General features: G+C 51.7%; 1 protein-coding gene and 1 long non-coding RNA gene across 22 annotated transcripts in view; one reads left to right on the top strand and one right to left on the bottom strand.

Moving 5' to 3' along the window:
- Positions 1 to 24,875, top strand: part of AFAP1L2 (actin filament associated protein 1 like 2) — a 110,248-nt gene that overhangs the window by 76,738 nt on the left and 8,635 nt on the right. For 12 of the 21 annotated variants that reach the window (XM_055352199.2, XM_055352197.2, XM_055352207.2 and 9 more), the window contains 7 exons: positions 4,560 to 4,650; positions 12,104 to 12,309; positions 13,819 to 13,998; positions 17,410 to 17,499; positions 19,338 to 19,422; positions 19,950 to 20,054; positions 23,172 to 23,383. In XM_055352199.2, coding sequence (XP_055208174.2) covers positions 4,560 to 4,650; positions 12,104 to 12,309; positions 13,819 to 13,998; positions 17,410 to 17,499; positions 19,338 to 19,422; positions 19,950 to 20,054; positions 23,172 to 23,383 — 969 coding nt within the window. Of the gene's footprint in view, positions 1 to 4,559; positions 4,651 to 8,177; positions 8,262 to 12,103; positions 12,310 to 13,818; positions 13,999 to 17,409; positions 17,500 to 19,337; positions 19,423 to 19,949; positions 20,055 to 23,171; positions 23,384 to 24,875 lie in introns of all 21 variants that reach the window. The other 9 variants (XM_055352191.2, XM_055352190.2, XM_055352194.2 and 6 more) reach the window with 1 other exon arrangement.
- LOC129524882 (uncharacterized) lies at positions 935 to 23,266 on the bottom strand. Its single transcript, XR_008668828.1, has 3 exons — positions 23,177 to 23,266; positions 18,466 to 18,575; positions 935 to 1,213 (listed from the first exon to the last, which is right to left on the bottom strand). It is a non-coding gene; the product is annotated as an uncharacterized lncRNA (long non-coding RNA).

The following is a 24,875-nucleotide window of genomic DNA, read 5'->3' as shown; positions in this document are numbered from 1 at the left end:
GTGTCTAGTCTAAGCCAGGTGTTGGCAAACTGTAGCTCACTGGCCAAATCTGATCTGTAACATCCTTTAGTAAATAGTGTTTTATTAGAACACAGTCAACCTTATTTAGTTGTATTAGTCTGTGGACTTCTGAGCTACAGCAAGCAATAGAGTTGAATAGCTGAGATAAGACAGAGGTCCCGAGTGGCCACAAGTCCCTAAAATATTTACTTTTTGGCCCTTTCCTGAAAAGATTTGCGGCCCTCTGGACCTCTGGTCTGGTCAATCCTGCCAAGCCTGCCTCGCTCACGCAGTCCCTTCCTCCAAAGTCAAAGTTTTTCAGGTTTTGATGTTAAATCTCTTCTGGATCTTCATTTAATATTCACAGTCTTCCTGTAATCCCAGCACTTTGAGAGGCTGAGGCAGGCAGATCACCTGAGGTCAGGAGTTTGAGACCAGCCTGGCCAACATGGCGAAAACCACGTCTCTATTAGAAATACAAAAATTAGCCAAGCGTGGTGGTACGCAGCTACTCGGGAGGCTGAGGCAGGAGAATCACTTGAGCCTGGGAGCTGAAAGTTGCAGTGAACTGAGATCACACCACCACACTCCAGCCAGGGCAACACAGTGAGACTCTGCCTAAAAAAAAAAAAAAAAAAAAAAAAAAATATATATATATATATATATAAAAATATAATTCACAGTCTTCACCATCATAATGATAATAATCAAAATAATAGTCCTTTCTCCTTAACCCTGTGAGATGAGGATCTGAGGATCTGTCTCCTTGAAGCTCTGATAATAGGTCACTGTGTCTGTTTAATCATGTGACTCATCATTTAACCCAGCATTCTTGAGAGCTGGGACTCCACCCTATGGTCTCCTCTGTACCCACCCCCAGAGTACACTAGTTTATCCTCCACCAAACACATATACGCAAAACTTTTTTGCCTTTCTTATTTTTACATTTTATTTTTTAGATTAGTAAAAACTAATATGTATTGAATATTGAATAGTGATAGGCACACTTCAATCCTTACAGCAACCCCATGTGACAGATATTTCTATTCTCCCCTTCTTATGCCAAGTCCAGAGAGGTCAAGTGAATTGGTCGGAGTTACATAGCAAGGATGTCCCAGTGTCAGAATTCAAGCCTGGTTCTGGAGATCGGACTCCACTCCTGCCCTGCACTGTCTCTGCATAGTGAGCCATTTTCAGATTTTGCAGTGTCAACCTACAGGCAAAAAACGGAGACAAAATAAATATAAGTAGAGAGCTTATTCTGACCAAAATTTCAGGGCTGCAGCCCAGGAGCACAGATTCAAGTTACCCTGAATCCATGTTCCTATTGGCAGCAGTTACAAGTGGGTTTTCAAAGGAAAAAGAAGAGACAGTTTTTAAGTTGTTTACCAATATTTTATATTAAAATACTGTAAGCTATCGATCAGCTAAACATTGTTCTTTGTATCATAAATTCTAGGAACCTGAAGATAATGGATGAGGCAGCTAGTGAGGAGTAAAATGCCTTTTAACAGTTGCCCCCAGGAATGGGGAGGGGAGAAAACGGTGCCTGAAGCCCCATACTCCTGTCTCTCTGGGCTTGATACATTTTGCACACCTCGCATACCTCAAACTCCTCTGAGCTATTTTTCTTCTCAACAGAAGCTTAGGAGACACTCACAAAACACTGCCTGGCTCCACCCTAGACAGGACAGGAGGCCCCCAGGGACAGACCCTGTGGTGATGATGACCCATGGGGAGCTCCTGCAGAAGGGTTCACTCCTCCCTTTGTCCTGTTCGACTCTAGAGAATCCTGACCTTGGGGGGCCAGATCTTGGGTGCCCAGAGCTTTTCTCCAGATGGGACCCACCTGACGGGAACGGAGTTTCTTGGAGGCTGGAGCTGGAGGCCCAGCCAGATCAGGTTGATGAGCCCTGGGACCCACTGGGGAGACCTTACTGCCACAGAGGCGAGAGGACCCTTTCCCTGTGGACCCTAGGGAGCTGTTGTTAGTGGACCACAGGCAAGTCTGTCACTGTCTCAGCCTTTTCTCAGGCTGCTGGCTGGCCAGGGGGACCAGGAAAGGCTGAGAGAGCAAAGATCTTGTACCAGGCTGGGGCTGGCAAAGAGGGAGGACCATACACTAGAAGTTACCAATGGCATGCCCATTGTCTGCTAGGGCCTGGCTGCCAGGCAGGAGCCTGGGCAGAGGTGTGCAACCTGGCTCCCTTCAGCAGTGCTTCTGTCAGCCTAGTACAGTGTCGGGTTTGCTTATGAAATGACCAAATTCTTTGATTCCTTTCTTTGTAGGGGGTGCCACATGCCAGAGGAGGGCTGAAGGCTGTTCTGAGCCTGCCCTGTGCCTCATATCAGCTCTGTTGGTACAGGACCAGATCTGGTGCTGGACCCAGGCTGTGGCCTGGCCTCAGCCAACCCTCTGCGATGCCCCGACAGGGTCGATCCTCTTCGTCTCAGCTTGCAGGACAACACATTAACTGCCTGTCACATTAACTGCCCTCACTGCGCAACCTGCAGACCCTGGGACTGTGGAGGGGCCCCAGACAGTGATAACAATGGCCTCCTTGTATTTAATATGGGCCAGGCCCTGTGGAAACACTATCACGTTTTGTCTCATTGAATTTTCAAAACAACCCTAGTATTATTATTTTATAAAGAAGGAAAGCAAGGCTCAGAGAGGCTGTCACATACCCAAGGTTAAATCTATGAGGTCCTGAAGCCCGGATTGAAATCAAGTTACATGAACTCCAGGGTCTATATAAACAGACTGTAGAGTCCAAACCACACAGGACTGGGCTCTGGGGACCCTGGTATCCTCACCCTGGGGAAGCTGGAAGGGATACTCTTGCAGCCCAGGCTGAGGACTGTCCCACAGGGGCTAAGCACAGGCTGCCCGTCCTCCCACTGTCTCCTGGGCCAGGAGTAGGGGAGCTACCTCCATCCTGGGTCCCCCAAATCCATTTTTCATGGCAGGAGTTTCTGGATTCCTAGCATTACCCTCTCCCCCAAAGCACAGGGGTCCACCTGAGCTCAGGGCACTGCAGGGTCCTTGCATTGGCTGCTGCTTCCATCATCTCCCCCTACAACCTCCCCCACCTCACAGCCTGCCTGTGCTTTCACGTGGAGCCTCCTTGAAGGCCCAGGCCTTGCCTCTCACATGGAGGGCCCAGCACAAGGACTTCTCAAAATCAAGAGTGGGAGGGAATACATTTCGAGCTCTGCCACTTCTGTTGTGAACTCATCATGCATATTCCCATGGAGTTTCATGATTCAGAAAGACACCACGGGTGTGGTGGCTTGCGCCTGTAATCCCAACAATTTGGGAGGCCAAGGCGGGCAGTCAGTTGAGGTCAGGAGTTTGAGACCAGCCTGGCCAACATGATGAAACCCCATCTCTGCTAAAAATACAAAAATTAGCCGGGGTGGTGGTGCACCCCTGTAATCCCAGCTACTCGGGAAACTGAAGCAAGGGAATTGCTTGAACCTGGGAGGAAGAGGTTGCAGTGAGCCAAGATTGCACCACTGCACTCCAGCCTGGGTGACAGAGTGAGACTCCGTCAGAAAAACAAAACAAAAGACACCGGAGACCCATGTTCAAGGGTGCTTACACATTCACGACCTGTCTCTCATAATAGTAATGCAACAAATTACCTCTTTTTCTCCCCCATGGTTGTTTATAAAGGTAGCTTATTGAAACATAGCTTCATAGTCTAGTGCCTACTATGCAGGTGGAATAAGGGAGGAACAGAATGATTTCACGTTCTATGCTTCTGACACAGTTGCAGGTGTTTTTTATTCTACTCAAATTGCACACGTTCAACCTCATCCCACATAAGCTCAGGGTCATCTTTGAGGCTCGGCGCAAAGATCACATACCCTGGGCATCCTTCCTTTGTCCTAAATATTCCTCACACCCTCCTCTGGTTCTCACAGAACTTTGACCTTGTCCATTATAGCACTACTGTATCACAATGCACTTGACCAGGAGCTGTTAAAAATCTACCAGCTACTCAAGCTTTTCTTAGGACTGACTCCTGAAATTTTGATGTGTCCCTCTCAGCTAGTACATGGAAGTCATCCAATATTTGCTGAATGAATGATTGAACTATATTATGGTAAAAGTGTAGGATTTAGAAACCTGGTCCTCTTTCTCCCTGTGCCATTGATTAGCACTTGTCTTTTTAGAAAATATATTCTATTTAAAAGCCACAATAGGTATCCCAACAGCCTGGCACTCTCTGGACTGCTAAGTGCATGATATATCATGTACATAATGATATTTTGTGTGTGTGGTAGGGGGCTTGAGCCTCATTTTACAGGGGAGAAAGCTGTCTTGGCAAGGCTAAACAACGTGCCCACAGCCCTTCTGTGGCTACAGACCAAACACTATGGACTGTGACTGATGGGATTCGTGATACTGCATGTTCTCCCTCCCAACTTGCTTAAAGTTTAAAGTCCAGCTGGGCATTTTTGTCTTCTAGACTTCCACCCGAAGAGTTATTTCCAAGTTGCTCCCAGTGTACCATATCTGCAAATGTTTGTCTTATTTGTTCATACCACAGATTCCAGAACGGAAACAGCTTGCCATCCCAAAGACGGAGTCTCCAGAGGGCTACTATGAAGAGGCTGAGCCATATGACACATCCCTCAATGGTACATCCCAGCGGCTGGGGCTTGGGAGGGTGACTTACTGCTTCCTGCACAGATGTTGGTGCAGACTTACCTTGGGGTAACAGATACACTCATCCTGGGCTGGGTGACAGAGGGTAGTCTGGGCTGCTGTGACAGGAAAGCATGGTCCAAATTGAGAACTGGCCACAGAGCATTCAGCCTTTAGTGTGAATGGGGAGCCAAGACCCACAGCAGACCTAGCTGTCCTGCAAGGAGGAATGAGGGATGGTACACAGCAAATAGATTGACTGCATCTGATGTTTTCTGTGGTTCCTGCCTGCAAGTTGTGAGATTTCAGCACAAAGGTGACGGAAGAGAGGAGTGTTGGCCAACAGGCCCAAGGCCCTGGTCAGCAATGGAAGTGGCGGTCAGGCTGAGTCTGAGCTCAGTTTCCACGTTCTTTCACTGGACTCATAGTTATGGTGCTCCCACTGTGTCAGGGACAGGAGCCCAGTCATCCCAGCACTGACATTCAGTGAGAGAAAACAGACAACAAATAAACAGCATGTGTCGGTGGTGATAAGTGAGAGGATGGAAAACAGAACAGGAGCTGGGCTTCTGCAGGACAGGGGAGTTATTTTAGATAGGGAAGGCTTCTCTGATAGCATGACTTAAACAGATTCCTGAATGAAGTGGAGAGTGAGTCAGACAGATACATTCAGGAAGAACTTTCCAGACAGAGAACATGGTATCTGCAAAAGTGCCGAGGCAGGAGAGCTCTGGATGTGTCTGAGGAACAACAAGGAGGCCAGCATGGCAGGAACAGGGGAGAATGAAAGGAGGTGGGGACGCAGATGGGGCTGCCAGCCACAGGAATGACTTTGGCCTTTTTCTGAATGAGGAAAGACTGCAAACCTCCAGAGGGTTACTTAGGGACTGACCTAACTTAGTGTATTACTCTGTGCTCATGCTGCTAATAAAGACACGCCCGAGACTAGGTAACTGATAAAGGCAAGAGGTTTAATGGACTCACAGTTCCACATGGTTGGAGAGGCCTCACAATCATGGTGGAAGACGTAGAGCAAAGACGTCTTACATGGCAGTAGCAAGAGAGAGCGTGTACAGGGAAACTCCCCTTTATAAAACCGTCAGATCTCGTGAGACTTATTCACTCTCACGAGAACAGCATGGGAAAGACTCACCCCCTTGATTCAATTACCTCCCACCAGGTCCCTCCCATGACACATGAGAATTATGGGAGCTACAATTCAAGATGAGATTTGGGTGGAGACACAGCCAAACTATATCACTTAGGTATTGAAAAGATCGCCCTGGACACTGTGTGAGCGGCTCTGCAGGCAGGGCTCATGCTAACACCCTCTGTCCTTGGCTGATGGCTCTCAGCCTGAGGAAGTTGGATCAAAAGTGCTCTTGGTTTGGGGATTTGATTACACAGGAAGGCTTTGAGGTTCAGGAAGAAGTGGTTGTGACCCTCGTCTCTGTGGCAGCTGAACTGTGGTCCTCCCCTTCTGGCCTCCTTCTCTTTCCTTCCTTTGTAAGTGAAAGGGCTTTCAAAGCATAAATCAATCAGCAGATATAAAAGGCTAGGGCCCCTGGGGCTGGGAATGAACTAGGCTGAGGAAGGTGTTGTTGGTTCCATAAAGAGCAGGACCAGGAATGAGATGGAACCAACCTAAGTGCCATCAACCAATGAGGGGATAAAGAAAATGTGGTACATACACACCACAGAATACTACTCAGCCAGAAAAAGGTATAAAATAATGTTTTTTGCAGTAACTTGGATGGAGCTAGAGGCCATTATTCTAAGTGAAGTAACTCAGGATGAAAAACCAAATATCTTATGTTCTCACTTATAAGTGGGAGCTAAGCAATGAAGACCCAAAGGCATAAGAGTGATATAACGGACTTTGGGGACTAGCGGGGGAAGATTGGGAGCGGGGGTGAGGGATAAAAGACTACATATTCGGTACAGTGTACACCACTCGAATGGCAGTGCACTATCTCAGAAATCATCATTAAAGAACGCATCCACCTGAACCTCAAAAACTATTGAAATAAAAATAAAAAGAACAGGACCAGGGATGAGATGGGACCGGTGACTGGGAGCGGGATGGGATTCCCCTGCCCTTCCTTCACACTTACCTGCCGCCTCCTGCCGGGAACTCTGTGGGAGGTGAGTGCCTGTTTGGGCTGAGTCTATTCTAAGACGCTGGCTTTGTGGGCAGCCAGCACTTAGCATTGGCCCACTGAGCATGCGAGGTGGTGCCAGCTCACCAGTCGGGCTGTGATTTCAGACCAAAGGCGAGGGTGCGGTGCTGCTGTCTGGATGCGCGTTGAAGGTGGAAACAGTGACTCACCGCAGTGAGCACTTCCCTGCTCTCAGGTGTGGCTGGGCCAGCAGGGGCCTGCCTGCCAGACGCACCAGGGGGCCGGTTTGTGGGTCAGACGCTCCATCTCGACACAAACAAGTGGTCAGAAAGGCCAGCGCTTCTTGGTTTTGTCTCTCAACTGTGAGTTCATATTGGTCGTAGCCGGGACTAGGGGTCATCCCAAGGACACCTTGAACTCACTGTGTGGAGTGGGCCAGGAAAGCTCCGAGATGGAGGAAATCCAGCTGCGAGGTGGGAGGGAACACAGCCCTGCCTGTCCTGCCAAGGAGAGGCCTGGGGATGACTTGGGGAGAAGCAGTCACGGTCAGCACAGAGGGAGGCCTTCACCTGCCTTACAAGCTGGCCTGACCTCAGGTCCTGCCTGGTCAAACAGTGTGACATGCAGGTTGTGGCTGGAGGAATAGGCGTGGGGCCCCAGCCCCTTGCTATAGTTGGCGGCCATAGCGATTTGCTGACTTCTTGCAAAAGGCCAGTTGCTTGGATTCTTGACCTGCTCTATCAGCCCTATCCCCACACCACTCCCCTGGGTCATGTCCCTCTCTCTGAGCACATGTGTAATAAGTGCCCTGCTGGCCTGTGCTAGGGATATCAGGGTCTGCCCTGCTTGCCAGAGATACCAGGTTCTTCACTGATGGTGTCTCACCCTGGGGGTACTGCTAGCGGCTGTAACAAATAACCCAGCAGCTCCTGTTTATAGTAACACAATGCAAACCTGTTTCTCACTCGGGTATTTCAGTGTGGGGCATTACTCATCCTCATGTAGATTAGGTGCCCAGGCTCCTTCCATGTTTGTCTCGGCCACCCTCGAGGGCCACAAAATCCTCTGCAAAGAGAGAGCAGAGAACCCCTATCTGCTTCTTAACAGCGCCAGCCGGAAGTCACGCACATCACTTCTGCCCACAGTCCCTTGATGACAAGTAGTCACATGGTCATCTCTGGATGTGAAGGGGTCTGGATCTAGGAAATGATGTCCTTGGCTCAGCAGTGGCCTCACCCAACAGCCTACACCTCTGATGGGCAAGCACTAACCTCTGGTGGACTGGCAGCCGAGTTGCCACATCTGGGTCTCTCTCTTTGTGTCTCTGCACTTGGGCGTGCTCCTCTCTTCATTCTGTCTCTCTTCTCTTCCCTCTGTCTGTGCTCCTGGATGTTATGCAGGTCACTCTGGCGGATTTCTCCCCACTGGAGTCCCCAGATGGGTGCAGGTGCCTGAAGGAGTCATTTATGCCACGATCACCTTGGGTACTGCTTACTCCCCGAGCTGGAATGCCAGTGATTCTTGCCTGCTGCCTGTCTCTCAAAGATGTGTGCATGCCCCGAGGGTGGCCACTGTCTTCTTCCTGTCCTCGTGCATGAGTCTTGCACGTGCATGCCGCGTGCGATCTTCCAGAGGAGCAACCTACTTGGCTTTCCACAGCCCCCACCCCCCACCCGTGTGGTATCAAAACACATGGCTAAAAGACCCACAGTGCGCGTGGCTGTTCTGCCCTCAGTTCCACAGGACACAGTGAGGTAGAGTCTACCTAGGGATGGCAGATGGGGATGGAATGATCTCAGCATCCTGCCCCTCATTCCTGTTCACCCTGCCCCTCCTAGAAGCCAAGTATCTGTTTTAAGAATATCATACTGTTTTTGTTTTGTTTTGTTTTTGGGACAGAGTCTGGCTCTGTCACCCAGGCTGAAGTGCAGTGGCATGATCTTGGCTCACTGCAACCTTCACCTCCCAGGTTCAAGTGATTCTCCTGTCTCCGCCTCCCAAGTAGCTGGGATTACAGGCACGCATCACCATGCCCGGCTAATTTTTGTCTCTTTAGTAGAAACGGGGTTTTGTCATATTGGCCAGACTGGTTTGAAACTCCTGGCCTCAAGTGATCTGCCCTCCTCAGCCTCCCAAAGCACTGGAATTACAGGCATGAGCCACCATGCCTGGCCAAGAATATGCAATGTTTATGGTGTGCTGTGATCCCTTTTAGGGGTAAAAACAATTATTAATATATTTGCTCTAAATTTCCTCCAAGATACTCCAGGAGTATGATTTGTTGTTCTTTTTTTTTTTCTTTCTTTTTTTTTTTTTTTAGACAGAGTCTCACTCTGCCGCCAGACTGGAGTGCAGTGGCGCGATCTCAGCTCACCGCAATCTCCACTTCCTGGTTCAAACGATTCTCCTGCCTCAGCCTCCTGAGGAGCTGGGATTACAGGCGTCCATCACCATGCCCGGCTAATTTTTTTTTGTATTTTTAGAAAAGACAGGGTTTCACCATGTTGGCCAGGCTGGTCTCAAACTCCTGACCTCAAGTGATCCACCCGCCTTGGCCTCCCAAATTGCTGGGATTACAAGTGTGAGCCACCATGCCCAGCCTCTTTTTTTCCTCAATGTTTTTTCTTTCATACCTAGTCCTGTTGATGATTTGCCGTTCTTAGTTTCCTAATACCCCCATGGAGGAGGATGGGCAGATGTTAGAATTCTTCATGAAACATGTGGGGCAACCCCAGAAGCACAGAACAGTGGAGACTTACCCAAATTCTTCACATTAAACTCTGTAGCCTCCTCCATTAATTTTTGTTACTGAAGGAAGAATCCCAATGACAGTATATCATTTTTTAAATGTCGCTTATTATACAGATAATGCAATACTGGCAATAAGGAAAAACATTTTTAAATCACCCTGATCCTACCACCCATCAAATCAACTATTTTGAGCTTTTTCTATGTTGCTTGCAGTGCTGATCTGTTTGCATGTATAGTTCTAATTGTGCTTTCTCCCTTATCATACCTTAGGGAGTTTATCCAGCTGCACACTAGTTTTCAGAGTTTTAAATGATTACAGTTGCATGGACATGACTAAGTGGGTAAAATCATGCTTTACTTACTCAGTCCCCTTCTGCTGACTGCTAAACAGCATTTGAATGAATATCCTAATGCATGTAACATTCTTTCCCACCCCCGCCCTTTTTTTTGAGACCGTCTCACTCTGTTGCCCAGGCTGGAGTGCCAGTGGCACGATCTCAGTTCATTGTAACCTTCGCCTCCTGGGCTCAAGCCATCCTCCCACCTCAGCCTCCCAAGTAGCTGGGACTACAGGTGCATACCACCATGCCCAGCTAATTTTTGTATTTTTTTTAGAGATGGGGTTCTGCCATGCTGCCCAGGCTGGTCTTGAACTCCTGAGCTCAAGTGATCCACCTGCCTTGGCCTCCCAGAGTGCCAGAATTACAGGTGTGAGCCACCACACCTGGTCCCTTCTCTTTTTAAAAAACTAGTTTCCTAGGATAAAATACCAGGACTGGGATTATTGGATCAAAGAGTATGGGTGCTTTTTATGGCTCTTGAAACAGGCTGCCAGACTGCTTTCTGAGAAGCCTGTGTTAATTTACGTTGTCACCTATAGTGTAAGAGTTCAGGGTTCCATCCTGGGTAATACTGCTATTTTCAGTCTTATTTAATAGGTATAAATTATACACTTTTATATTAAGCCATTAAGAGAAGTAGTGTCACATGGCTTTTAAAGAAAATTTTAAAATTTTAAAATTTTAAAATATTTAAAATGTTGTTTTTAGAAATATTAAAACACATTTTCACTGGCACTGTTGCTAGAATAACTATTGCAGAGGCCTCATCCCATTTTTCTATGTTCTGTTTCAAATGTGCTTCTTAGTAAAATCAAACGTGCTTCTTAGTAAAATCAAATGTGCTTCTTAGTAAAATCGACAACATTTTATCTAGCTATACAGATAGGAGAAAGGGCTTCTGGATTCTTCTGCCAAGACTTACGGGTCTGTGGGCTGGTCCTCTTCTGAAGGGTGTCATGGGAATGAAGGCAGAGTGTCATTCAGCCTGACTCAAGGGGACAGAACAAGGACTGCCATGCGGAAGTCAGGGAAATAGATGCTGAGTCCATTTCCTGACTGACAGGGCTGCCGGGAATGGGAGTATCCAGGGATCAGGAGATAGTGAGCCCTCCGTGGGAAATTTGGGCAGAGCATCAAGGTTATGATAGACAGGATTCCTGTGCCAGGGGTTGGACTGAAATCCTGAGGTTCCCTTTCCTCCATGCCCTGCTTTTCAGGGATAGATGGATGGATGAATAGAGAGAGAGACAGATCTATCAATCGATGGACAGATGAACTGACTGATTTTTCTTCACATGGTTTTTGTTTTGTCCTTGAATAGAGCAGTGGGACTTGGGAACAGAATAGCTCTTGCAGGGTGGTGGGGGCAGAAACTAGAAACTGAGGCAGTTGGGGTATGCGTGGAATCGTGCGTGATTTGTGCTCTGATGAGTTTTAGGATTCTTTCAAAACAAAAGAGGAAGGGTTTAAGTTAGACACTAGTAAAAGGAGCTACATTTGTGCCAGGAGGTATTAGGCAGGGAGGGAGGGCAAGCAGTGTCTGTGGAGGATATGAGTGGAGGTTTGAAGAAGGGCTATGACTGGGAGAGGGTATTTGGGAATAAGAAGGTGGCCCCTTTCCCCAGAAAGTGTTTCCTGCTGTGGTTTATTTGGACTTTTATTTCTGAGGAGCCACAGCCCCTTCCCCAGATCTAGGACTGAGCCAGGCCCAGCCAGGCCAGCGGCCATCAGAGGCCTGCCTCACATACAGCTCAGGTGGAGCACGGATGGCGTTCTCTTCCTCCTGAGCCCTTGGAATGCCAGAGGCCAGGCCTGGGAGAACCTGGCAACATCCCACCCCACGCCTTTCATCTTTCATTTGAGGAATTAGAGGCCCCGAGTAGGAGAACTGGCCTTGTCAAGAGCAAACAGTTGGTCTGTGGGGCAGTGTCTTCTCAGGGTTTCTGTGGAGTTGGGAGTGACAGGATTTGAGGAAGAAAAGGGAGAGACTTTGGTTTTCAGTTATTTGTGTTTTGTGGCCAGAGGCAGCATCCAAGAAGCCTTGCTGAGGGGTTTGGGGGCAGGAAAGCCAGCCCTGGGATCTGGCTGCTGGCTGTGGGGCTGGTTTGAGGGCAGGGAGAGTCGGGGGCTGTGGTCTGGCTGCTGCTGCTCCTGCCTGCTGCCCTCCCCAGCGATGCTGCTTCAGGACTGTCCCCTGCCCCATGGGGCCCTGACCGAGCTGGTCTTCCTTGCAGAGGACGGAGAGGCTGTGAGCAGCTCCTACGAGTCCTACGATGAAGAGGACGGCAGCAAGGGCAAGTCGGCCCCTTACCAGTGGCCCTCGCCGGAGGCCGGCATCGAGCTGATGCGTGACGCCCGCATCTGCGCCTTCCTGTGGCGCAAGAAGTGGCTGGGACAGTGGGCCAAGCAGCTCTGTGTCATCAAGGACAACAGGCTTCTGGTCAGTCTGCCTCACATTGTCTTGTCCCCTGACTCCTCTCCTTGGGGAAGGGGCAGGGACAGGGAAGGAGGGACAGGATGGTCCCTGACCCCAGAGGTTTCGAGCTTGTTTATATCAGGAGATTTTAACTTCTCCCTAATCTGAAATTGTATACAGGATTTTGTGTGTATGGATGAATGTACTTTTTCTGAACCAGAAAGGTCTAGTAGTTTCATCAAGTTCTCAAAGGGGGCTGTGACTACCACCGCCTCCCCCATCCCCATCCCATCCTCCTCTTTGTGAGACAGATACATCTTTCTGTCCCCTGGTCCTTTTTCACATCCTGTCCGCTGGAGTCCAGTCAGGCTCCTCCAGCCCAGCCCCAATTCGGGCTACTGTTTTTTGTTGTTGTTTTGTTTTGTTTGTTTGTTGTTGTTTTTGAGACGGAGTCTTGCTCTGTCACCCAGGCTGCAGTGCAGTGGCGCGATCTTGGCTCACTGCAAGCTCCACCTCCTGGGTTCAAGTGATTCTCCTGCCTCAGCCTCCTGAGTAGCTGGGATTACAGGCACCCGCCACCACACCTGGCTAATTTATGTATTTTTAGTAGAGACGGGGTTTCACCATGTTGGTCAGGCTGGTCTCGAACTCCGGACTTTGTGATCTGCCTGCCTCAGCCTCCCAAAGTGCTGGGTTTACAGGCGTGAGCCACTGCGCCCAGCCCTGGCTACTGTTTTTATCTGTGCAGCATGAGAATGCTATGTATCTTCTCAGAAGCAATAATATTTTGAATTAGTGATTACAAGACCAGACCCAGCAAGGAACCAGATATTACTCTGACAACAGTCCTGTTTCCTGCTATTTTAAATTAAAATTCCCAGTTGCGTGTCCTGATTTGAAATTCCACGGAATTATTATAAACACCTTTTCTTGCCTGGTTACAACAGGCCCTGCTCCGTGCCAATGTTATTTCAAGTAATCCTTTTAAGCAACCCTGTAACCCCATTTTACAAATGGGAAGCCAAGGGATAAAGTATTTTCTCTGGTAGGGGAAGAGTCCTTCCTTTCTTTGTTAATACATCATCTTCCTAACTAGGCAGATAAGAGGCTTAGTTTTTGTGCTTTATGGATCCTTTACTCCAGAAGCCAAGCAAGCAATACAGAGAGGTGGAGAAACAGTGAAAGTCTGTCCAGTTTGGAGAACTGAACGGTGAACACAGAGGACGTATTTTAGGCCCCCCAGGCCTGGGGCAAGTTTCAGCCATTTGGATGGCAGCATCCTGGAGCATCCTTCGCTGAGGCCAGTGACAAGGAGGCTTGAGGGAGAGAGGGACAATCTGATGTGAAGAACAGGAGTTGCTGATATTTGAGGTTAAGCCTCCAGGCCTGCTTCGGGGTGTCCAGCCTCTTAGTTTTGCTGGGTCAAGTCAGGCTCTTGGTGAGTCCTGCAACGTCCAGCGGCCCCTCCTTTGCAGACATCACCTCTGCCCGGCACCCCTGGCAAAGTGGTGTATCTTCTCTCTCTCCTTCCAGTGCTACAAATCCTCCAAGGACCACAGCCCTCAGCTGGACGTGAACCTACTGGGCAGCAGCGTCATTCACAAGGAGAAGCAAGTGCGGAAGAAGGAGCACAAGCTGAAGATCACGCCGATGAATGCCGACGTGATTGTGCTGGGCCTGCAGAGCAAGGACCAGGCTGAGCAGTGGCTCAGGGTGAGGGGGACACCGAGACACTTGGAGGGGTTCCTAGAGTTGTGGCCCCCAGCTTTTCTAAAGGGATGGATGATAGGGTCAAGGGTAGAGGATTTGTGATCCTTCAAGTTTGCAGGGCTTCCTGTGTTCTAAGTGGTAACGATCTGTCTTCTGCAAATCGGTTACAGCATGCTGCTGCCAGTTCTGAATCCCCAGTAGCCCGGACTTGGGCGCAGATGAAATCCATTTCCCTTTTTGCCTTTAGTGAGGCATCCCCCTCCTCCTTATTAAAGAAGAATACATGTCGCCGCCATTTGCCACGTATTTGCCATAGACCCAGGACTATTAGCAACTTTAACCCACGTAACCACACTGGGGATGGCTGGGGAATGTTAATGTCCCCATTTTACAGGAGTGGTGATTAAGGCTCAAAGGATGGAGGTGATGGATCAAAGTCGTCTGCCAAGTGGTGGCAGCATTGGTTTTCAGACCGAGGCCCGTCTACACAGTGCTGTGCCTCCTCCCACCACGAATGCACGTGGCCCACTCTGCCCACGCGTCCCTGGGTGTGATTATGAGGCACTTGGGGAGGGGCTTGCCTGCCTCAGGTGAAAGCTGGGCTTGATGCTTCCAGCAGGTGTAAAGTTTGCACCAGGAATGGATCCCCAGTTCCAGAGGGACCTCCAAACCCAGCAGGACCCTGGTGAGGCCAGTGAGAGCCAGAGCAGCCCCTTCCCTCCTTCCTGCTGCCCCTCCCCTCCTTCCTGCTGCCCCCTCTCCCATCACAACCACTTCAGCCCAGAAGCGTTCTATCCACCCCACACCCCACTCCACTCCACCTGCCACCCAGCTAAACATAACCACCTTGGCGAGCCTGTCAGAAACAGATCTGGACCACCGTGGTAAAACATGACCTCAGTACCCGCCTGAGGCACTGGTCCACCCCTAGGCTGAGTACCCTAGATTTGGAGCAGGCAGGCTGTTTTTGTAAACCCACTAATTGTTTTGGAAATGCCAGGCCTGTCCTAACCAAGCTTCTAGAAGGTGCTGACAGGTATCCCCATCTTTATTGCAAAATCTTCAAGTGGTGAAAGACAGTGGTATATAGAAAAAGGCCACTGCATAGACAGGTTCGTGGTTTGGCTTCACAGATCTCCATGTAGGATGGGGTTCCTGAGAGAGCTAACAAGCTCTGAAAGGCCAGCCCTGGGCATTTAAGAGCCAGGGCTTTGAGTTCAAATCCTGGCTTCACCCCTGTTTAGCTGAGTGATTTGGGGCTGGATCCTTTAATGTGCACAAAGTGCTTAGCACTGTGCTTGGTATATACTGAGTGCTCCGTGAAACTTGGATAGTACAGATAAGACCACTGAGGCCCAGAGGGAATGGGGGGCTTGTCCTGGGCTGCAGAGCTGATTAGGACCCAGAGCTCTGGGCTGTTGGTTTCTTACCCCAGTTTCCTGCCTCACCCACTACACACACATACTCATTTGCACACATATATGCACACATGCACATTCATGTATACATTTGTACACACATGGACAAATGCACATGTATGCACATTTGCATACACATTTTTGCTCATGCATGCATTGCGCATGTATATGTACACACACACACACACACACACACACACTTACTCTGCTCTTGCCCCCAGTTCCCCGCTCTGTTCCTCTGACTGCTCAGATCCACCGATCCTCTCCCTGGCCCCTAGCCTCCCTCCCCAAACTCTCACGCCCTCTTCCTGAGGCCCCTGGCCCCATATCCTCTGCTGGTGGTTTCAAAGACAAGAATGCTTTCAGAAGGCACAGACTTTCTGTGTCCAGCCTCCACAGAGAGACCCTTCCCCCCAGCTCAGACAAGTGCAGAGGTGGACTTGGCTGGAAATGCCTGCTCTCAGAAGCCGCCCACTCTTGCGCTTTGGCAGTGGGGGCTGGTCCACCTGTCTGATGGGCTCTCCACCTACCTGCGTTGGGTTTGTGAAGCCCATCTACCTTCCTTGGACCTCTGTGTCCCAATTCTGCATATTCGCACCCATGCCCAGGGTGAGACAGGTATATGACAGTAAACGGGGAGATGCTGACTATGGGACGACAGTCCCAGTAAAGGAAGGCACAAGGCAGGGCTTTTCCCAGGAAGCATGACCCTGCCCCCACCCCACTCCTGAACTCCTGGCTTAGTGGCACTTTCCCTGGGCAGGGGCATCCGTGCATTTGGCCCAAGCTAATAGGGATGGTAATCCATGTGCCTGCCCTGTGCTGGGTGCTTGACATACAAGCGCTCACAGCTGGCTCGTGGCAAGGGTATTGACCCAGCTTACAGATGCAGTGGCTGAGGCTCAGGTTCAATGTCACACAGGTGCCAACCCTAGTGCCTGTGCTCTTCCTATGACACTGGGTTGCATATTCAGTGTGGACCACAGTCCCGAACTGGAGTTCTTGGGCTCTTCTGATTTGAAACCCGTTTCCACAAACTGCTCTAGGCATAGACTGAAAGAGGGGAATCTATGAAATCACTCTAACTAATTCTGCGTTTCCAAAGGGCTTCCAGGTGGGTAGTGTATTTCTGGTCGCCCTGGGAGTTCCCCCGGCAAGAAGGGAGTGCCCCTGGCTCAGACTGAGGCAATGCTTTGCATAGTCAGAGCCACTGCTGACTTTCTGCATCTGCCCTCAGCCCAGGCTCTGTTCCTCTGACTGCCCAAACCCACCTATCCTTTTCCGGACCCAGCCTCCCTTCCCAGAGTCTCACGCCCTCTTCCTGAGACCCCTTGCCCCATAGCCTCTGCTTGGGGTTTCAAAGACAAGAACGCTTTCAGAAGGCACAGCCTTTCTGTGTCCAGCCTTTACAGAGAGACCCTCTTCCTCCACTGGTCAATGAAGCCAGTGAAGAGGCCCCTTCCCAGAGGAGGGCGGGTGGGTGGGTGGTGGCAGGCGAGTCGGGAGAGCCAGTGGGTGGTTGGAACAAGGCAGTTTGCAGGCCTGCTCCTCAGGCAGCGTGGAGACTCCACAGAGAGTTGCATGACCTCTGAAAAGCCAGAGGACTGTCTAGCAAGGTAGTTGTTCATCACGCCTGCAACAGAACAGTAGCCCTGCCTGGAATGGTGGCAGGAAAGGGGCTCGCGGAGCCCTGGGCTGGTGGCTCTGGTCATCTTTGACCTTTGCTGCCAAGGCCCCCCTCGCATGCCCACGAACGTGTGGGACCTGCAGAAAGGAGCTAAACAACGAGCCCTCCCCACTGCAGCCTGCCCAGCTGGGTCTGAGGCCACATGCAGGCCTTGGGGCTGGGGTGGGGTGGGTCCTCTTCCTTGGAAATTCATCTTCTCTCTCATCTCCACCCACTCTCCCCTGACCTGGAGGGGCCCTGGCTTCAGCCTGGCTGTGAGTGCTGGCCAGAGGACCTCAGCCTCTGATGACGGCTTCCCTCTCGCCTCAGGTCATCCAGGAAGTGAGCGGCCTGCCTTCCGAAGGAGCATCTGAAGGAAACCAGTACACCCCGGATGCCCAGCGCTTTAACTGCCAGAAGGTAAGCCTCTGCCCTGCCTGGAGGGAGAGTCCCCTTCCATGTTTTCTCTGTAAAAATTAAAAGTGTAAAATTGGGAGCTTTGTTTTTATATTTCAGTCCAATTAATAAGAAACATACAATGCTTGAGGCCGGGCAGGGTGGGCTCACGCCTGTAATCCTAGCACTTTGGGAGGCTGAGGCAGGTGGATCACCTGAGGTCAGGGATTTGAGACCAGCCTGGCCAACATGGTGAAACCCTGTCTCTACTAAAAATACAAAAATTAGCCAGGCGTGGTGGTGGGCGCCTGTAATCCCAGCTACTGGGGAGCCTGAGGCAGGAGAATCACTTGAACCCAGGAGGCGGAAGTTGCAGTGAGCTGAGATAGCGCCAGTGCACTCCAGCCTGGGTGACAGAGGGAGACTCCATCTCAAAAAAAGAAAAAAGAGAAAAAGAAACATACACTGCTTGGAAAAGAGGAGTAACTCTAGCTTGGCAGGAAAATGGAGGAAACAGATACAGACCTAAAATATTTTCTTGCTTGTAGGTGCCGGGGGTGGGCGAGTAGGGGGACAAGGGGAAGCTTTATTGGAACAACAGTCACTTTGGCCTGCATTCTTAAGTAGGGAGATTGATTTTATGAGGCACTTCCTTCCCCCTTATTCCTCAGTAGCGCCTCTGGGCTTGGGGCACTATCTCAAGGCTGATTGCAACCAAAGGGCTGTAGTCCTCATTTGCAATGGTGCTTTCGGGGAGCTTTAGGCTTAAAGGTCAAGGCTGAAAAAGTTGAATTAGGTTCTGGCCAAAAGGAGGATCATCACCTGTGGGGTCACATTTCCTGTCCCTGAGTACCTGCAGGTAGGTGTCCTGAAGCGCGGGCACACATAGAACAGCCAGAACATCACTGTGGCTCCTCTTGGGGTCCCCACCCCAGCAGGGAAGAAAACAAGAGGCACACAGAGGGCTCGAGCTGAAAGGAGGCCACTTACTCTCCAGAAGGCACAGGTCATCCCACATGGAGAAATAGCCCACAGTCCTTCCAGATTCCAGAGTGACTCAGGAGGGGCCATTTTTCATTATCTCATTTATTCCTTGGCCACTGACAAGAAAACAAAAGTTGGAACGAATGTGGGTTTTCTTCAAAGACTCGGCATGCAGTGCTTCCCTGGCCAGGGAATGCTGGCCCTGGACCCTGCCTAAGGCCGGTCCTGTTGCTTGGGAGACTGTCAGCTTGTTTTCCAGAGGTTTGGAGTCGGTGACTCTCTAAACGCAGCTTGATTGGAATATTCTGAGGGTTTCATGTTCTAACAGTAGCAGCAGCTACACTTTTCTAGGGATCATCTTGAGTCCCCAACACCCCTGTGAGCAGACTGGGATGTCATCCTTATGTGACACATGCAGAGTGAGGCTCGGAGAGGCTCATTTAACTCAGGCACCAGCCTGGCAGCAGAATGCTCCGGCCAGGACTCAGATCACATGGTCTGCTCCTGTGCAGACGAACCAGCTCACATTGCTAGAACAGTCAGCTCTCAAAAGACTTCTTCACACTCTCAGTATGAGTGGTTTCTAGCTTGACAGTTAACATCATAGGGGATGCAGACTCTAATGCCACCCCTGATCAGCCTGCTTGCCCTGCCCACTGGCTACAGGGTCACTGTCACATCAAGTTGAGCAGCCATTTGGAAGCTGGGCCAATGTCCTACCAGTGACCTGGAATCTGCCATTTAGGTGGCCGGCAGGGGTTTGCTCAGCTGACCTCTGGCATACAACCAAGAGCCATCTATTATTTTCCCTTCAATTGTGGTCTCCAAGGTAACTGTTCCCAGCCAGTGATCCCCATTCATGTCTCTTTTGTCCATAGCCAGATATAGCTGAGAAGTACCTGTCAGCTTCAGAGTATGGGAGCTCCGTGGATGGCCACCCTGAGGTCCCAGAAACCAAAGACGGTAACATCATGTGGTCGGGAGGGGAATTGTGTCCCAGGCTGTGAGGCTGGGCTGTCAGGCTCAACCCTAATGCGTTTTAGCAGCTGATTCTAACATGGCCCCCTATTAATAAACCACTCGGAAATACTGCTGTTAGATCCAGGAAAAAGGGAGACTCGGCCAAATTGAAGTTAAGCTTCATGAAATGCTGGGGATAGAATGTTCTTCCATCTCTTCTTGTTTGCTAACCCTATTTCAAATCTCTTTGAGCCAGTACAGTGTGTAAAGATTCTCAAGTGGTTGCATATTCTATAAGAAGTCTGTGTACCCCTCTTGAGTGTGTGACTTTAAAGACACCTGACTGTGGCCTGCGGGTCCTGGTTTGGGGAGATGTGTGTGTGTGTGTGTGTGCATGCATATGTGTGCGCATATGTAGCGGGGAGGGATGGGTGGATGGAGTGGAAATGGGTTTGCTATTTTTTCCATCTCTCATGGGCACGTGGGTGGACCACGTGCAATACGAATTGCTTTCTGTCTCATCTTGACAGTCAAGAAGAAATGTTCTGCTGGCCTCAAACTGAGCAACCTAATGAATCTGGGCAGGAAGAAATCCACCTCACTGGAGCCTGTGGAGAGGTCCCTCGAGACATCCAGTAAGAATTGTAGCTACCTCCGGGACCACAGGCTCATTCCCTGGGCTGGAACCTGCAGGAAGGCGAGCTCAGACAGTGAAGGCAGGGGGTTTTAGGTCTTCCGTAAACATCTCTAGGGATGGAGAGCCTGCAGCCCTCAGGTTCCCGTCTGTTGTTACTGCAGGCAGTTCTTTATGCCTGATCCAACTCTCTCTTGCTGCAATGTTGGGGCCTTTATGGAAGTGAAGGGTAACTGATTGGTGTCCTCCTAGTATTCTTTTAAAAATGATGTTCATTTGATCTATATTTACAGGGTATAGGAGGGACCGTGCTAAAAGGGGACCAAGCAGAAGGATGGCAGGCACAGTACTGAGAGCTCACAGCCTGCCTGAGGGAGGTGATGATTTTATACCCATAAGCACGCACTGTGCCATCTTCGTAGCTATCAGGACTCAGGGACAGAGAGAACTTTTCTTGCCCTGTGGTCAGAGATAGCTTTGTGGACCTGAGCCTTGAGGGGCATGTAGGAGTGGAATGGACTGGAATGGTGCTTGTGGACAGGAGCAAGGACTCTGAAATGGGAACAACCGAGACCATGAAGGGGACAATGAGAACCCTGTACTGGTGCAGAGGGTATGGGTGCAGGTAGGCTCTTAGAGGTCATCTCTACAGCCTTCGCTCATACTCAGGGAAACTGAGGTTAGGAGGAGCGACAAGCCTTTCTTGGGAAATATCTTGGGGTGGGCCTGGTATCTTGATCCCCAAGCTGGTCCCACATTGGGGGTCATCCTTCCAGGGGCCTGAAGGCCATTATTGTCCCATCTCTGGGTTCCCTTCCTGAGTCCCAGTTGAGTTTTCTTGTGTTTTGAGGCTGGCAGGGTGGTGGCGGTGGGCTAGGAGGTGTGTCTTTGCATTCTCCTGCTTCTCCAGCCAGGGTGTCAGGCAGTGGCCTCAGGGGGCATGATGTTTGGCCTGGGGGCTCAGTCCCTGTGAGTCACTGTTTAAGAGATGTGGCTGGGTGATTGCTGGATGTCTACTCAGCAGTGAAGCATGCTTCCTGCGGCTAGGGGAGGGCTGAGAGAGAATACAGCTGCTCTCCTTCCCAGGACTGGGGGTGCTTAATGATCTGAGATCCCACCTCTCATGATCCAAAGTTCTCTGTGGTCCAGAGGATTGTGACGGGTGGGTGTGGCATCTCAGTCCTGGTCTCTAATTCTTCCACTTTGTGTTAATGTGGCTTGGCGATATGCATGATCCCCACTGTGCGTCTGGCACTGGGCCAGGCAGGAAGGTAGCTGTGCATTTTCACGCTATTGCCTGGTTCAGCCAGCCAAAGCTCAGGGCAGCTTCCAATCCCTTAGGACAGGGAAGGTGTCTGATGGGTTCTGAAGCTGAGAATCTGGGGGACTCTAAGGAAGCCTAGAGGCAGTGCCAGCCCAGGACACACCTAGACACCCATGCCCTCCTGCCCCCGCATCCCCTCCAGCCCCCGCCTACCCTCCTGCCCCCGCGTCCCCTCCTGCCCCCGCGTCCCCTCCTGCCCCTGCGTCCCCTCCTGCCCCCGCATCCCCTCCTGCCCCCACGTCCCCTCCTGCCCCCGCGTCCCCTCCTGCACCTGTGTCCCCTCCTGGATCTGCGTCCCCTCCTGCAGCCCCGATGTCTCCTGCATCTGCGTCCCCTCCTGCAGCCCCGACCAGTCCTGTACGTGCACCCCCTCCTGCATCTGCATCTCCTCCTGTAGCCCCGTCCCCTCCTGCAGCCCCGCTCCCTCCTGCAGCCCCATCCCCTCCTGCAGCCCCGTCCCCTCCTGCACCTGCATCCCCTCCTGCATCTGCATCTCCTTCTGCAGCCCCGTCGCCTCCTGCATCTGCGCCCCCTCCTGCATGTGTCCCCTCCTGCATCTGCGTCCCCTCCTGCATCTGCGTCCCCTCCTGCAGCCCCGACCCCTCCTGTACCTGCACCCCCTCCTGAATCTGCATCTCCTCCTGCAGCCCCGTTCCCTCCTGCAGCCCCGTCCCCTCCTCAGCCCCGTCCCTCCTGCATCTGCGTCCCCTCCTGCAGCCCCGACCCCTCCTGTACCTGCACCCCCTCCTGAATCTGCATCTCCTCCTGCAGCCCCGTCCCCTCCTGCAGCCCCGTCCCCTCCTGCAGCCCCGTCCCCTCCTGCAGCCCCGTCCCTCCTGCATCTGCGTCCCCTCCTGCACCTGCGTCCCCTCCTGCCCCCGCGTCCCCTCCTGCCCCCGCGTCCCCTCCTGCCCCCGCGTCCCCTCCTGGATCTGCGTCCCCTCCTGCAGCCCCGACCAGTCCTGTACGTGCACCCCCCTCCTGCATCTGCATCTCCTCCTGTAGCCCCGTCCCCTCCAGCCCCGCTCCCTCCTGCAGCCCCATCCCCTCCTGCAACCCCGTCCCCTCCTGCACCTGTGTCCCCTCCTGCACCTGCATCCCCTCCTGCACCTGCATCCCCTCCTGCATCTGCATCCCCTCCTGCATCTGCATTCCCTCCTGCATCTGCATCTCCTTCTGCAGCCCCGTCGCCTCCTGCATCTGCGCCCCCTCCTGCATCTGCGTCCCCTCCTGCAGCCCCAACCCCTCCTGTACTTGCACCCCCTCCTGCACCTGCACCCCCTCCTGCATCTGCATCTCCTCCTGCAGCCCCGTCCCCTCCTGCATCTGCGTCCCCTCCTGCACCTGAGTCCCCTCCTGCACCTGCGTCCCCTCCTGCATCTGCATCTCCTTCTGCATCTGCATCTCCTTCTGCAGCGCCGTCCCCTCCTGCAGCCCCGCTCCCTCCTGCAGCCCCGCTCCCTCCTGCAGCCCAGTCCCCTCCTGCATCCGCGACCCCTCCTGCAGCCCAGTCCCCTCCTGCATCCGCGTGCCCTCCCGCATCCACGTCTCCTCCCGCAGCCCCGCCCCCTCCTTCATCTGCGTCCCCTCCTGCAGCCCCGTCCCCTCCTGCAGCCCAGTCCCCTCCTGCATCTGCGTCCCCTCCTGCAGCCCAGTCCCCTCTTGCATCCCCTTCCCCTCCCGCAGCCCCGCCCCCTCCTTAATCTGTATGCCCTCCCGAAGCCCCGCCCCCTCCTGCATCTGCGTCCCGTCCTGCAGCCCTGTCCCCTCCTGCATCTGCACTTCCTCCTGCAGGTTACCTGAACGTGCTGGTGAACAGCCAGTGGAAGTCTCGCTGGTGCTCTGTCAGGGACAATCACCTGCACTTCTACCAGGACCGGAACCGGAGCAAGGTGGCCCAGCAACCCCTCAGCCTGGTGGGCTGCGAGGTGGTCCCAGACCCCAGCCCTGACCACCTCTACTCCTTCCGCATCCTCCACAAGGGCGAGGAGCTGGCCAAGCTTGAGGTACCGCCGGCCTGCAGGGGGAGCAGGGCCAGCCAGGGTGTGGCGGTGGTGGCCGTTTGCTGCCAGTCTCCAGGACTGTAATGCTACTAAGGGAGAATCAATGTCCCCGCGTGTTATTTTTACTTCGTTTGCCTGAGATTGTTTGCATTTTTAAAAATTTCCATTCCTTTTCTGACCTCAGAGTGGTTGCGTTATAAGAGTGGAACCATGCGCTACTTCCTGCACTTAGGGCAGAAGGAGTATTTTTAGTTCTCTGAGCTACTGGAAAAGCTGCTGGGGATTCAAAGTGGGTGTTGTTTTGTTTGGGTATCACCAGCTGGGAGAGCCTCTAGGCCCAGTACGTAAAAACCACACTGTTAGAGCTTATCTGGGGGAAAAAATTCGCTTTGTGATACAATTACATTCCTCTCGCTCCCCATCCTCCCTTTGATGTGATGTTACATTTGCAAAAATAAGAAGTGACATAACGCTTTGCAAGCTGCGGCAGGCGGAGACCGAGTCCCTTCCACACATGGAAGCACACACTTGCCCGTGAATGCCCGTTCACTTAGTCTTTGATGTGGAGGTCCTCATCCAAACTTTGCTCCAATCCTGCCCTCTGGTGGCTGAAAGACCCACATCGCAATTGCTTCCCAGGGTGCAGCTTGTAGCTTATATTCATCCATTCAGAGGTTCCCCATCAACAAACATCTTCTCAGCACAGGAATATGGTGGATAAGAGCAATATGGGCTCCCTGTCCTTGTGGCACTTACATCCTAGTTTTGGAGTGTGATGTTATTCAGCAAATTACCCAGCCAATCGCTGAGCTACAATGGCTGGAAAGAAGTGGGGAGGGTGCTATAGATTTGTACTGGGGTCTGGGTGACAGGCTGGAGTGGGAGGGACAGGGCTTGATCCTAGGAGCAACAGAGCCCTGATGGCTTTCAGGGGAGGGCGGCAAGCTCAGATCGGGGTTTTGAGATGCTTCCTCCAGCTACTGGGGTGGGAGTGGATCGGAGGGGGCAAGAAGGGACCTGTTAGGAAGCTGTTGCAGCTGTCCAGGGCAGAGAGGCAGCCTGGACTAGGGGAGGCCCATGAAAAGCTGTATTTAGAATCCAGTTGAAACTAAGTGGGGGCTGGGCATGATGGCCCACGCCTGTAACCCCAGCACTTTGGGAGGCTGAGGCGGGTGGATCACCCGAGGTCAGGAGTTTGAAACCAGCCTGGCCAACATGGTGAAACCCTGTCTCTACTAAAATACAAAAATTAGCTGGGTGTGGTGGTGGGCACCTGTAGTCTCAGCTACTTGGAAGGCTGACACAGGAGAATTGCTTGAAGCTGGGAGGCAGAGGCTGCAGTGAGCCGAGATCCCACCACTGCACTCCAGCCTGGGCGACAGAACAAGATTCTGTCTTTAAAAAAAAAAAAAAACTGGGAAAAGGAAACCAACTAAATGTCAAATTCTGCTCATCACGGCCTCTTTGACGAAGAGAATGTAGCAGCAAATGTGAT

This window comes from Gorilla gorilla, chromosome 8 (assembly GCF_029281585.2).
Source record: "Gorilla gorilla gorilla isolate KB3781 chromosome 8, NHGRI_mGorGor1-v2.1_pri, whole genome shotgun sequence".
Classification (NCBI taxonomy): Eukaryota; Metazoa; Chordata; class Mammalia; order Primates; family Hominidae; genus Gorilla; species Gorilla gorilla.
The sequence above is the reverse complement of the archived record's forward strand: the minus strand, read 5'-3'. Positions and strand labels throughout refer to the sequence as shown.